This window comes from Hordeum vulgare, chromosome 2H (genome assembly GCF_904849725.1).
Source record: "Hordeum vulgare subsp. vulgare chromosome 2H, MorexV3_pseudomolecules_assembly, whole genome shotgun sequence".
In the NCBI taxonomy this organism is placed as follows: domain Eukaryota; kingdom Viridiplantae; phylum Streptophyta; class Magnoliopsida; order Poales; family Poaceae; genus Hordeum; species Hordeum vulgare.
Window position 1 is genome coordinate 650,673,354 of NC_058519.1, and position 10,701 is coordinate 650,684,054.

General features: G+C 53.4%; 1 protein-coding gene across 1 annotated transcript; it reads right to left on the reverse strand.

Moving 5' to 3' along the window:
- Nucleotides 1-7,675: 7,675 nt before the first annotated feature.
- LOC123431224 (probable alpha-glucosidase Os06g0675700) lies at nucleotides 7,676-10,701 on the reverse strand. Its single transcript, XM_045115047.1, has 4 exons — nucleotides 10,445-10,701; nucleotides 10,047-10,331; nucleotides 9,555-9,940; nucleotides 7,676-9,466 (listed from the first exon to the last, which is right to left on the reverse strand). The coding sequence occupies exons 1-4, from the start codon at nucleotides 10,663-10,665 to the stop codon at nucleotides 7,731-7,733; spliced, it is 2,628 nt and encodes an 875-aa protein (XP_044970982.1). The 5' UTR covers nucleotides 10,666-10,701; the 3' UTR covers nucleotides 7,676-7,730.

Below are 10,701 nucleotides of genomic sequence, written 5' to 3' on the forward strand. Positions count from 1 at the left end.
TGGGAAGGACCCTTCATCATCTCCAAGGTGCTGAACAACGGAGCATACAGACTCTACAACATCGAGAGGGGGACAGACGAGCCGCGTGCATGGAATGGAGACCTCCTGAAGCGCTTCTACACGTGATCGTCGACTGAAGAAGTGTAAAGAACAAGTATTGATGAAATAATATAAAGCAGATTCAGTTTTTGCAGATTCAGAATTCTTCCGCGGTCGCAGACTCCGGTCACACACAAAAAAACTTAGGTGGGATCCAGAATCGCCTAACTATTAACTTTCTCCGAGTGTGCACTTAAACGTCACACTCGGAGGCTTAGCTGCGATCCAGAATCGCCTAAGTATGAACTTTCTCCGAGTGTGCACTTAACGTCACACTCGGGGACTTAGCTGCGATCCAGAATCGCCTAAGTATGCAATTTCTCCGAGTGTGCACTCAACGTCACACTCGGGGACTTAGCTGCGATCCAGCATCGCCTAAGTATGAACTTTCTCCGAGTGTGCACTTAACGTCACACTCGGGGACTTAGCTGCGATCCAGAATTGCCTAAGTATGCAATTTCTCTAAGTGTGCACTCAACGTCACACTCGGGGACTTAGCTGCGATCCAGCATCGCCTAAGTATGAACTTTCTCCGAGTGTGCACTTAACGTCACACTCGGGGACTTAGCTGCGATCCAGAATCGCCTAAGTATACAATTTCTCCGAGTGTGCACTCAACGTCACACTCGGGGACTTAGCTGCGATCCATCATCGCCTAAGTATGAACTTTCTCCGAGTGTGCACTTAACGTCACACTCGGGGACTTAGGTGCGATCCAGAATCGCCGAAGTATGCAATTTCTCCGAGTGTGCACTCAACGTCACACTCGGGGACTTAGCTGCGATCCAGCATTGCCTAAGTATGAACTTTCTCCGAGTGTGCACTTAACGTCACACTCGGGGACTTAGCTGCGATCCACAATCGCCTAAGTATACAATTTCTCCGAGTGTGCACTCAACGTCACACTCGGGGACTTAGCTGCGATCCAGCATCGCCTAAGTATGAACTTTCTCCGAGTGTGCACTTAACGTCACACTCGGGGACTTCGCTGCTGCCTAAGTATGAAATTTCCCCGAGTGTGCACTCAACGTCACACTCGGGGACTTAGCTGTGATCCAGAATCTCCTAAGTATGAACTTTCTCCGAGTGTGCACTTAACGTCACACTCGGGGACTTAGCTGCGATCTAGAATCGCCTAAGTATGAAATTTCTCCGAGTGTGCACTCAACATCACACTCGGAGACTTAGCTGCGATCCAGAATCGCCTAAGTATGAACTTTTTCCGAGTGTGCACTTAACGTCACACTCGGGGACTTAGCTGCGATCACGAATTGCCTAAGTATTAACTTTCTTCGAGTGTGCACTTAACGCCACACTCGGGGACTTAGATGCGATGCAGAATCGCCTAAGCATCCACATGCCTTCGACTGTATCCTACAGGTACACTCGGGTAATTAACTGACAACTACATGAGTTGCAGACCCTCATTGAAGCTCATATGGATGTCAAAACAACTGACAACTACATCAGTACCAACCCGCAATCCTACCGATCCACTCGGTGACAATACAGATCCAATCGGAAATTCCACGGACCCTCAATGAGGCTCATGCAGATGTCAAGACAACTGACATGTTCCACATGTTTGCCTTTGGCTTCACCAAGAAACGCCAAACAAAAACTCGAGTCAAAATTGCAACAAAAGAGCAAAAGATTCGATTCAAAGTTCAACCAGAGATAGTGCCTCGGTGTGGATCAAGCTTACCCACACCGAAACAAGAATGTGACGGCCAACAGCAGTGGCCAAAGTTTCTTACAAATCAACACTCGGCATACCGAGGATCAAGTTTTCTTACGCGTCGTTTGGAGTAGCGCCAGGACTGGAGGGCTGCACGAAGGTGTCCAGGTCGATTCCGTCGGCGATGCGGGTGGCACTTTCAAGGAAGGTTTCCATGAAGTCTTCAAATCGAAGTTTCTTCGTGTTGGCCACCTTCAATGTCTTCAGCTTCTCCTCGCGCACCTCCTTGCAATGGACTCGGACCAGGGACAGAGCAACATCTGCACCACAACGAGCTGCAGATTTCTTCCACGACTGCACTCGGTTCGGAATCTCCTCCCGTCGAGCCATCAGGTTCTCCATCTCCTGCCGCGACTCATCTTCTGGCCAAAGCTCCTTGCCGATTCGGCCGACGACTTCTCTCGGTCGACCGATGAAAGGGCCAACTTTGCCCACGCGGATGTGCGCCCGGAGCAGATCCCGATTGGCGTCCTTGTCGAGTGGAACGTTCTCGAGAATCGACCGCTCCACATTAGTCGCTTCAGCTTCAGCGTCAAAGCAAAAATCTGCGACAACAGGACAAGCAAACAATAAGCGCCGAGTGTGACGCGCATAACACAAGCACTCGGAAAAATCAGGACTTACGAGCCAAACGCGTCATCATCTGCCGAGCCTAGTCGCTGACATATTTCTCCTGCGCTTTACACCGTTTGTTCAGCACGTTCATTTGTCCCATCAGGGCAGTCCTTTGTTTCCCCATCTTCTCAACTTCCTCAGTCAGCACTTTGTTCGCTTCACGAGCCTCCTCCAACGACTTCTCTCGCTCCGCCAGAACCACCTTCATACCATCCATTGCAAGCAGTGCCGCATCCCGCTCACCAGCAAACTAAATCTTCTCCGCCCTCAGAGTCTCATATGCTGCCCCCATTTCACAAGTTTTCTGCCAACCAGCACAAGAGACAATCAGATAATTCACCAATAAAAGTCTAAGTTCTTCAGACCCCTGCCGACGCAAGTAGTCGACAGCGGTCTCGGGGACTACACCCAGTGGGTTCACTGAGAGTGACCCCACTGGCATGCAACTCAAACAGGCCCGCCCTATTGAGGTGCATGTTACCACCTACGCCTACGAGGCCAATACTACCCGACCTGAGTACAAATTACTCTCGTGGACTCTTACAGTAAGTGCACTCCGAGTGCCACAACTGCTCGCAGTCGGTCATATTATTTACAGACCTGACCAAAGCAAAGACAATATGTATAAAGACAACTGCCGGTGCAAGCACTCGGCAGAAGTCTCGGGGACTACACCCACTGGGTTCACTCAGAGTGAACCCATTGCAAACAACAGATGCTATCCAAAAACACCCAGTGGGTTACAAGAGAAAAGTAATTACTTACTAGACCACTTACTCGGATATCGTCCCGTAACTCCAAGTTCCGCTGGTACAAGGAGGCAATGGAGTCATACGCCTTTTTGGCTTCTCCCACCATCAGCTCGGCCTGCACCATGGCCCCCTTGGCCGCTCCCACCTGATCCTCCGAGAGGTGCTGGATGTTGAACTCGACATTGGACGGGCCTGGCATCGTTGGAAGCTCCCTGGGCATCCCGAGGCCCGCTCCAGTCAGTTCAGCCGCCACCAGCGCCTCCTCAGTCGGCGGCATCGCTTCAATCGGCAGCATGTCCGCGGCGGGAGCAGCAACTGGCGGGACGGCCTCAAGGACAGGCTCTACGGCTGCCTCGGGCCCCTCCTGGTAACCCTCGCCCGCATAAATCACCCCTGCCAGACCGAATGGCGTGAGATCTCATAAAAAGAGAAGGACGAGACCGAAGACAGAATTCGAAATGCGATAGTATAAAACACTCGGAGACACTACAACGCACCTGGCTGGGACGAGACGACGTTGTCCGTGTCCATGGGGTCATCCTCCTGGCGCGCCGGAGAGGTGACAGAAGTAGCAACTTTGTCGAGTGAAATCCATTCGACCAATAAACAGGAGTTCACTCAGATATCATAAGAAATTAGAAGATCGATACACTTACGTGGAGGTGACGGGGACAGCAACCCTCATTCGCGGCAAAGCCTTCCGAGGTTTGGGCCCACTTGGTTTGGCCGCCTTGGAAGACTGACCCGCAGGCTCAGCGGGAGCATCCCTGGCCCTCTTGGTGCTCCGAGCACTCGGGACCACTGGGGTAGTGGGCGGAGCACTCGAAGATGCCGGAGGGACCGAGGGAACGACAGGCTCGTGTCGGCGCTTGGTCCGATGCTCTAATTGCGGAGGCGGCGAGTCCTGCTCTTCGTCTTCCTCCTCTTCCTCGCTAGTCTCTTCCTACGACTCCCCGCTGTCGGAGACATACTCTGCGCTCTCCACGCTGCCCTCTCGGCTGCCTTCTTCCTCCTCCTCGTCCGGGTTCCCGTTCGATACAGGAGAAAACCAGTTGGTCCACTTCTGCGTGAAATACAGTCGGCGACATCAAGCGACGAGCAGAGATTCAAGAAAGCAATAAAACTAAAACAGATACGTGCACTCGGCACATGGTACTCACCTGATTCGGAGGAGGGTTGTCCGCACTGAAAGCCCTCACTCGCCGAGACCCCCTGGGGTTCTCGCAGGCGACAGTGATCTGGAGCACCCACGACGCCACCTTCTCCTCGGTCACACTCAGGACGTTGGTCCGAGTGGAGTCCTTGGTCCCCGAGTAGTGCCACATGGCGTGGTCGCGAGCCTGCAGTGGTTGTATGCGCCGACCAAGGAAAGTCTCCAGCAAATCCATGCCGGTGACTCCGCTCCTGACGACGTCTACGAGTGCGTCGACCAAGGGCTGGATGTCGAGCTTCTCCGCCTTCGTGAGCGCGATCTGCTTAGGTGGAGCGGGATGATCAAGGCTGAAAGGGGGCAACCTTGAAGAGGCGTTCGGACAGGCAACGTCTTGGCAATAGAACCACATCGACTGCCAGTTCCTGACCGACTCGCTCAGCTGAAGAGCGGGATAACTACTCCGACTCTTTTTTTGGAAACCTAAACCTCCGCAGAGTTGGAGAAGATGCGTTTTATCATCCGACTGGCTGAGTCGTTTGATAGTCTGAGATCTAGCAGAGAATATATGTTTGAACAACCCCCAATGGGGGGGACAGCCGAGGAAACACTCGCACATAACGATGAAGGCAGAGAGATGGGCAATAGCGTTCGGAGGAAAGTGGTGAAGTTGTGCCCCGAAGTGGTTCATGATGCCCTTAAAGAAAGGATGCGGGGGCAGGGAGAAACCTCGGTAGACATGGCTGAGCAGCAAGACGCGCTCCCCTCCCGGGGTGCCGGCTCGACCTCATTCTCCGTCGGCAGCCTCCAAGACTTGTGGACGATCATCCCGTCCTCCACCAGCTGCAGCAGATCCCCCTCCGTCACCGTGGAGGGGAGGAAGTCACCTTGAATCCACCCCACCGGCAACGGCCGCTGCCGCCGCTGAGCAGGAGCCGCCGCCTTCCCCTTCTTCTTCCTCGCCTCCATCTTGCTGGTTTGACCCTTGGTCATGGCGGAAGTTGCGAGTTCGCGGAGAGAGAGGAGGAGTGGGGAGGTTAGGTGCGCTGGAGGAGGCGAGGAGGACGAAGCAATGGCAAAAGATCCGGCGGGCGTAACGAAAAACCCTTGCCGCCGGGATTTAAGTAAGGTTCCGACTGGGTCGCTGGCAGGTGGCCCCGAAACCTTATCCCCCGACTGGCCGCGGTGATATCAGTGGAGGAGTTGGAGGCACGAGGATCGAGGCGTCAGGCGCTACTCGAGCGTGTTGGCGTCATCCCCGCCGAGCGCGCGGAAACCGAAATTTGAGGATCCCAGAAAATCCGCTGCTGTCAGTTGACTGGTCGTGTCAAGAGATACCCTGGGAGCACTCGGTTTCCGACAGTTTGTTCCACGGAGATTTCCACTCGGATCGTTGGTCAGAAAAGATAAAATGGATCGAGGCAAGCAACGCCCAAGCCAAGTCCGTTCCAGTCGGATCCAAACTTCAAGCATCGCTTCGTCGTTCCAACCCCAATCCATTCGGGGACTAATGATGGGGTTATAGTCCTAGGGTAGGGTCATAGGCCTGCCCTGTAGGTCCTACCCAAGGACTACCCCTCACAAAGGACAAGGCCCTTAGTCAGCTCCGACTGAATTAAGGAGTCCCCATCATCCAGTCGGTAACAGGTCCTCGATCATCCAGTCGGAGACTAGCATTCGGAGGATATCAAGCTAACCGACTGGATACCACTCGGTACGTCGTAACCCCCTGGAGGGAAACGGTCGTACGTTTCCAGGTGCATTTATTAGCATTTAGGACGTACTTTACCTGTAACGTACGCATTCAATCGCCACTACTCCACCCCTGTACCAGAACCGTTGTGGAGGGCAGCACACTCTATATAAGCCACCCTCCCCCGCTGGTAGAGGGGTTAGCAACTCATTGTATTCCATATTCCACTCGACAACAAGCTCCCACAGCACTGAGACGTAGGGCTATTACCTCCACCGTAGAGGGGCCTGAACTCATACAACCTCGCCGTAGCTAAGGCTCTGCCCATCCTTTTCGTACCCTACACATCTACTGTCAGGCTTATACCCACGACAATCGCCAAAGAGAAAACAATCTTCCTTTCCCCTCGTGTGAGCTGCTATCTCATATGCAATTCTATTGCTGGGCCTCTTCGTTGCACTGTAGGTTATGCCTGTAAAATTCTTTTCAATCTGTCGTACGCCCGGGACTAGAGGGAACAATGCCGATTGATTGCTTGCTCTGTTTTTTAGACGAGTAATGCTACATCTACAAAGCCTTACGTAAAGATTTTACGTATAAACTGATGTGTAACATTGTGATTGGTAATTGAGGGATGAGGGGCCCCACCCTCACTGAAAATCGGGAGGGGGGGAGGGTTAGTTTGGAAGGTTAAGTAAACCTTTGTAAGTTTTTGTAGGTCTACCATTATTGATAATATAAAGCTGGGGCTATGACCTGTTTCTCAAAAGAAAGATATCCGTCTTCCATGGCAGAAATTAAACCTTCTTTTTTCCCTTCTCCATTTACTAGCAAGCAATCGTCCTTACTATAAAGATCCCCATCCATGACTAAGATGGCAAAACTCATATGACACCTGTTTCAGTTTTCTCGCTCCGTGGAGCTGCAACTCTGTTGTACATTGGCTTGTAAATACCAGACCACAACGATAACCAACAAGCAAGAACTTGATTTTCGAGGAAGCAAATCATCTTGCCACGACACCGATTTTTGTGAAACAAAACAAATCAAGCCATTGACCTGTTTTGTCGACTGTGAAATGGAGGTTGAGCTTCTGGGCCCAATCCGGTCTATTGTACGGTGCACGTACCTTGATATATGCTCATGCACATTCAAAATGTCCTACTGAGTGAAAGAACGTACAATTCCCTCTCCGACAGAAAGATTCTCAAAGAGCAATTTCAGATCAGAAAACATGATTTGCTTCTATCAAATGAGTAGAAACTGCTGGGGGAACTGAACGAACCGATTCAGAACAATGCATGTTAGAAGTTACAACAAGGAAAAAAATAAGGTGCTATAACGTGCTATAATGTGCTATTGACGACACATTATACATTGATCAATTTAGCAACACGATTTTTTACATGCTATAGCAGCTACTCCCTCCGTTCCTAAATATAAGTCTTTTAAGCGATTTCATTAAGGATCTACATACGAAACAAAATAATTGAATCTATACTTTAAAGTATGTCTATATACATCCGTATGTAGTTCGCTAGTGAAATCTCTACAAAGACTTATATTTAGAAACGGAGGGAGTATTAGCGGCACCACGCTATTTTCTCAGTCGTTAGAACTGGAGACTATACTACAAATATTCAGTTTTTTTATTCAAATAAAGATGCACAGATTGTCTCGATGTTAATGGGACATGACGACCTTGATCTCGAACTGCTGTCCTATGACCAGCGAGAGCCCACTGACGCTGAACACTCCATTCATCCGGGACTTGGTGCGGGCTGCCTTGAGCTCAGCGCCGTTTACATAGATAGTGAAGCTCTTTGGTGACGACTGCAGCCCCATGAAGACCACCTTGCCGATGACCGGCGTCCGGCTGGGCGCGTATAAGTTCTGCACCACATGCGAACTCACCGTGGTCGTGATGATGCCCTTGCTATCCTCCGTGTTGCAGCTGAACCTCACCAGGGTCCAGTTGCCTCCCAACGCTCCCATCTCCGGCGACTCGCCGTCATCCAAGAACAGCTCCCCGCTGGCAGTGCCGTTCTCCGTGAGCGCCACAAGGAGGTGGAACTCGCTTTGGCGTGCGGCGGACGTGGTAAGGCCCGGCTGCTGCATTGGTAGTATGTTGCCGCCGGCCAGGTGCACGTTTGCCGAGTCTGCTGGCGCTTGGAGCGTCACGCGCTTGCCGGTCTGCAAGGTTATGGCAGCGGAATGGTCAAAAAGACTAAACCACCGGCCGGCCGGGAAATAGGCGTCGACGGTGGTGGCGCCGGGCTCTAACACCGGAGAGACAAGCACGCCACGGCCTAGGAGGAACTGCCTGTCCACGCCGTAGGTGTCGGCATCCTGAGGGTAGGAGAAGAAGAGCGGGCGCGCTATGGGTGATCCCGTTGTGTGCGCCTCGTACATGAGCGTGTACGTGTAGGGGAGCAGCCGGTACCGCATCCCCAACGCCTTCCTCGCAGACTGCGCCGTCGACTCCCACACGTACAGCTCTCGCCGGACGGTTGTCTTCTCCGCATGGGCCCTCGCGAACGGGTAGAATGCGCCGAGCTGAATCCAGCGGCTGCAGAGCTCCTGGGTGGTGTTGCCGTTGAAGCCGCAGATGTCGGCGCCCATCATGGGGATGCCGAAGAGTCCAAAGTTGAGGATGGTGTTGATGGAGTGCGCAAGCTCGTCCCACCGCGCGGCATTGTCGCCGGTCCAGTGCGCGGTGTAGCGCCCCGAGCCGACGAACGTGGCGCGGCTGAGCACGAAAGGGCGGCGCGCCGTGTCCCTGAGAAGCGCATCATGCGTGGCCCGTGACTCGAGGAGGCCGTAGAGGTTGTGCGCGTCGTACTCGGACACGCCGTTGAAGTGCACCGCGGAGACCGGCACGGTCTTGTTGTTAAGGTTACGGCGCACGCCGGTGTTGTTGATGCGGTAGGGCGAGTCGTCGTACTCGTTGAGCGGCTCCCAGGCCTTGAAGTTGGAGGGCTCGTTCATGTCGCACCACAGCCCGTCGGCGGGGATGGTTCGACGGAACTCGGAGATCTTCCGCGCCCAGTACTCAGCGGCGCGTGGGCTCATGAAGTCTGGGTAGTAGACCTCGCCTGGCCACACCCGACCGACATAGTTGGTGCCATTTCGCTGGAGGAACAGATCCGAGGCCTCGTTTTTAGGAGGTGCTGCTTCTTTTTTGATCGCCGGGTCTATGATCACCACGTATTTCTGGCTGTTGTTGTGGAGCCGGTCGACAAACGGCCGGAGCAGATTGGCCGGGTAGTTCACCGGATCTAGTGTGAAGTCCTGGTAGCCGTTCATGTAGTCGATGTCCGACCAAATGGACTCCAATGGAATCTTGGCCTTGGCATAGCCGGCGACCACCCCCTCCAGTTCAGCCACATTCTTGTATCCATACCTGCACTGGTGGAACCCTGCATTACAAGAACCAGTAGTGGATCGGGTGAGCACTGAGAAGAACCATGCACGGAAGTAGCAAGGCGATTGACCGGATGCACGTACCGAATGACCAGTAGGGCATGGGAGCAGGGCGGCCGATGAGCTGGGTGTACTGGTCGACGACGGCGAGCGGGGAAGGGCCGGCGAAGAAGTAGAAGTCGAGCACGCCGCCGATGACCTTGTAGGTGATGTAGGAGCCGCCGTACTTTATGTCCATCCCGTTGGTGTTGAGGAGGAGCACGCCGTGCGCAGCGCCGCCGGGGCGCACGTCCATGTAGAATGGGTGTGAGCTGTAGAGGTTGATGTCCAGCAGGTCCGACCTCTCCAGGTCCTCGTTCCAGATCGTGAACGTGTCGTTCTGCTGTAGCCGGAATGTCCGTTTCGTCTGCTCGCCCAGCCCGTAGAGGGACGCCCGCTGCGCCGGCAGCGCAGACGTCAACTCCAAGTACCTGCAACACTCCAGTTGCATGCCCATCACCAACTGACTTGGCTACTTACGGATCAATCAACTAGCTACAGCGAGTGTCTTGTATCATGCATGTACGTATTACGTACCGGTTCTTGAAGACGAGTGTGGCGGAGGTGTCGAAGAGGACGTCGCCGGTGGAGCGGCGGGAGACGGTGAAGCGGAACGGGGCGGTGTGGATGGTGAAGGTCAGGTCTGAAGACGTGCTGGACATGGTGCTGTTGCCTGGCATGGATGCATTGCTCATCCCCGAGGAGTCGAGCAAGACGTGCTCCGGCGGCGGTACTGGGCGCGGGATGACGTTCTGGGGGACCTCCCATCGCGGATGGTCGGCGTCGGTGATGCGAACGTGGAGCTGGTTCTCCGTCTCTAGGCTGCCGTCAGTCATATCAAGATTAAAACAGCGAGGAATGTTCCTCTTCTGAAGAAAAATAAGTCAAGAATTAAGCCCCCGAAATCAGGATCGATGAAGATCAGACACACTTACCTTGCAGTCAGGTTAAGCCGCTTGACATCAGGCCCGAACTCCGCCGTTCCGCCTACAAGTTTCAGCTTGGCAGACAGCAAATCCCCTGACCCGACGACCGACTCGACTTCATAGTCGGCGCCACAACAATGTAGGCATGTCAGGATGGTGAGGAATGCGAGAAGAGACGAGACAATCGTCATCAGATGATACGACGGGTGCAGCACACAAGTGAGTGCCATCAGATATTGGAGGCGTAGCTTTATATAGACATGTAA

Bases quoted from the DNA above. Each gene is read 5' to 3' on its own strand.
- LOC123431224 (XM_045115047.1), bottom strand. From the start codon at position 10,665: ATGGCACTCACTTGTGTGCTGCACCCGTCGTATCATCTGATGACGATT. The intron at 9,941-10,046 runs GTACGTAATACG...GGAGTGTTGCAG, and splicing joins ACACTCGTCTTCAAGAACCG to GTACTTGGAGTTGACGTCTG. The intron at 9,467-9,554 runs GTACGTGCATCC...CTTGTAATGCAG, and splicing joins CATGCCCTACTGGTCATTCG to GGTTCCACCAGTGCAGGTAT.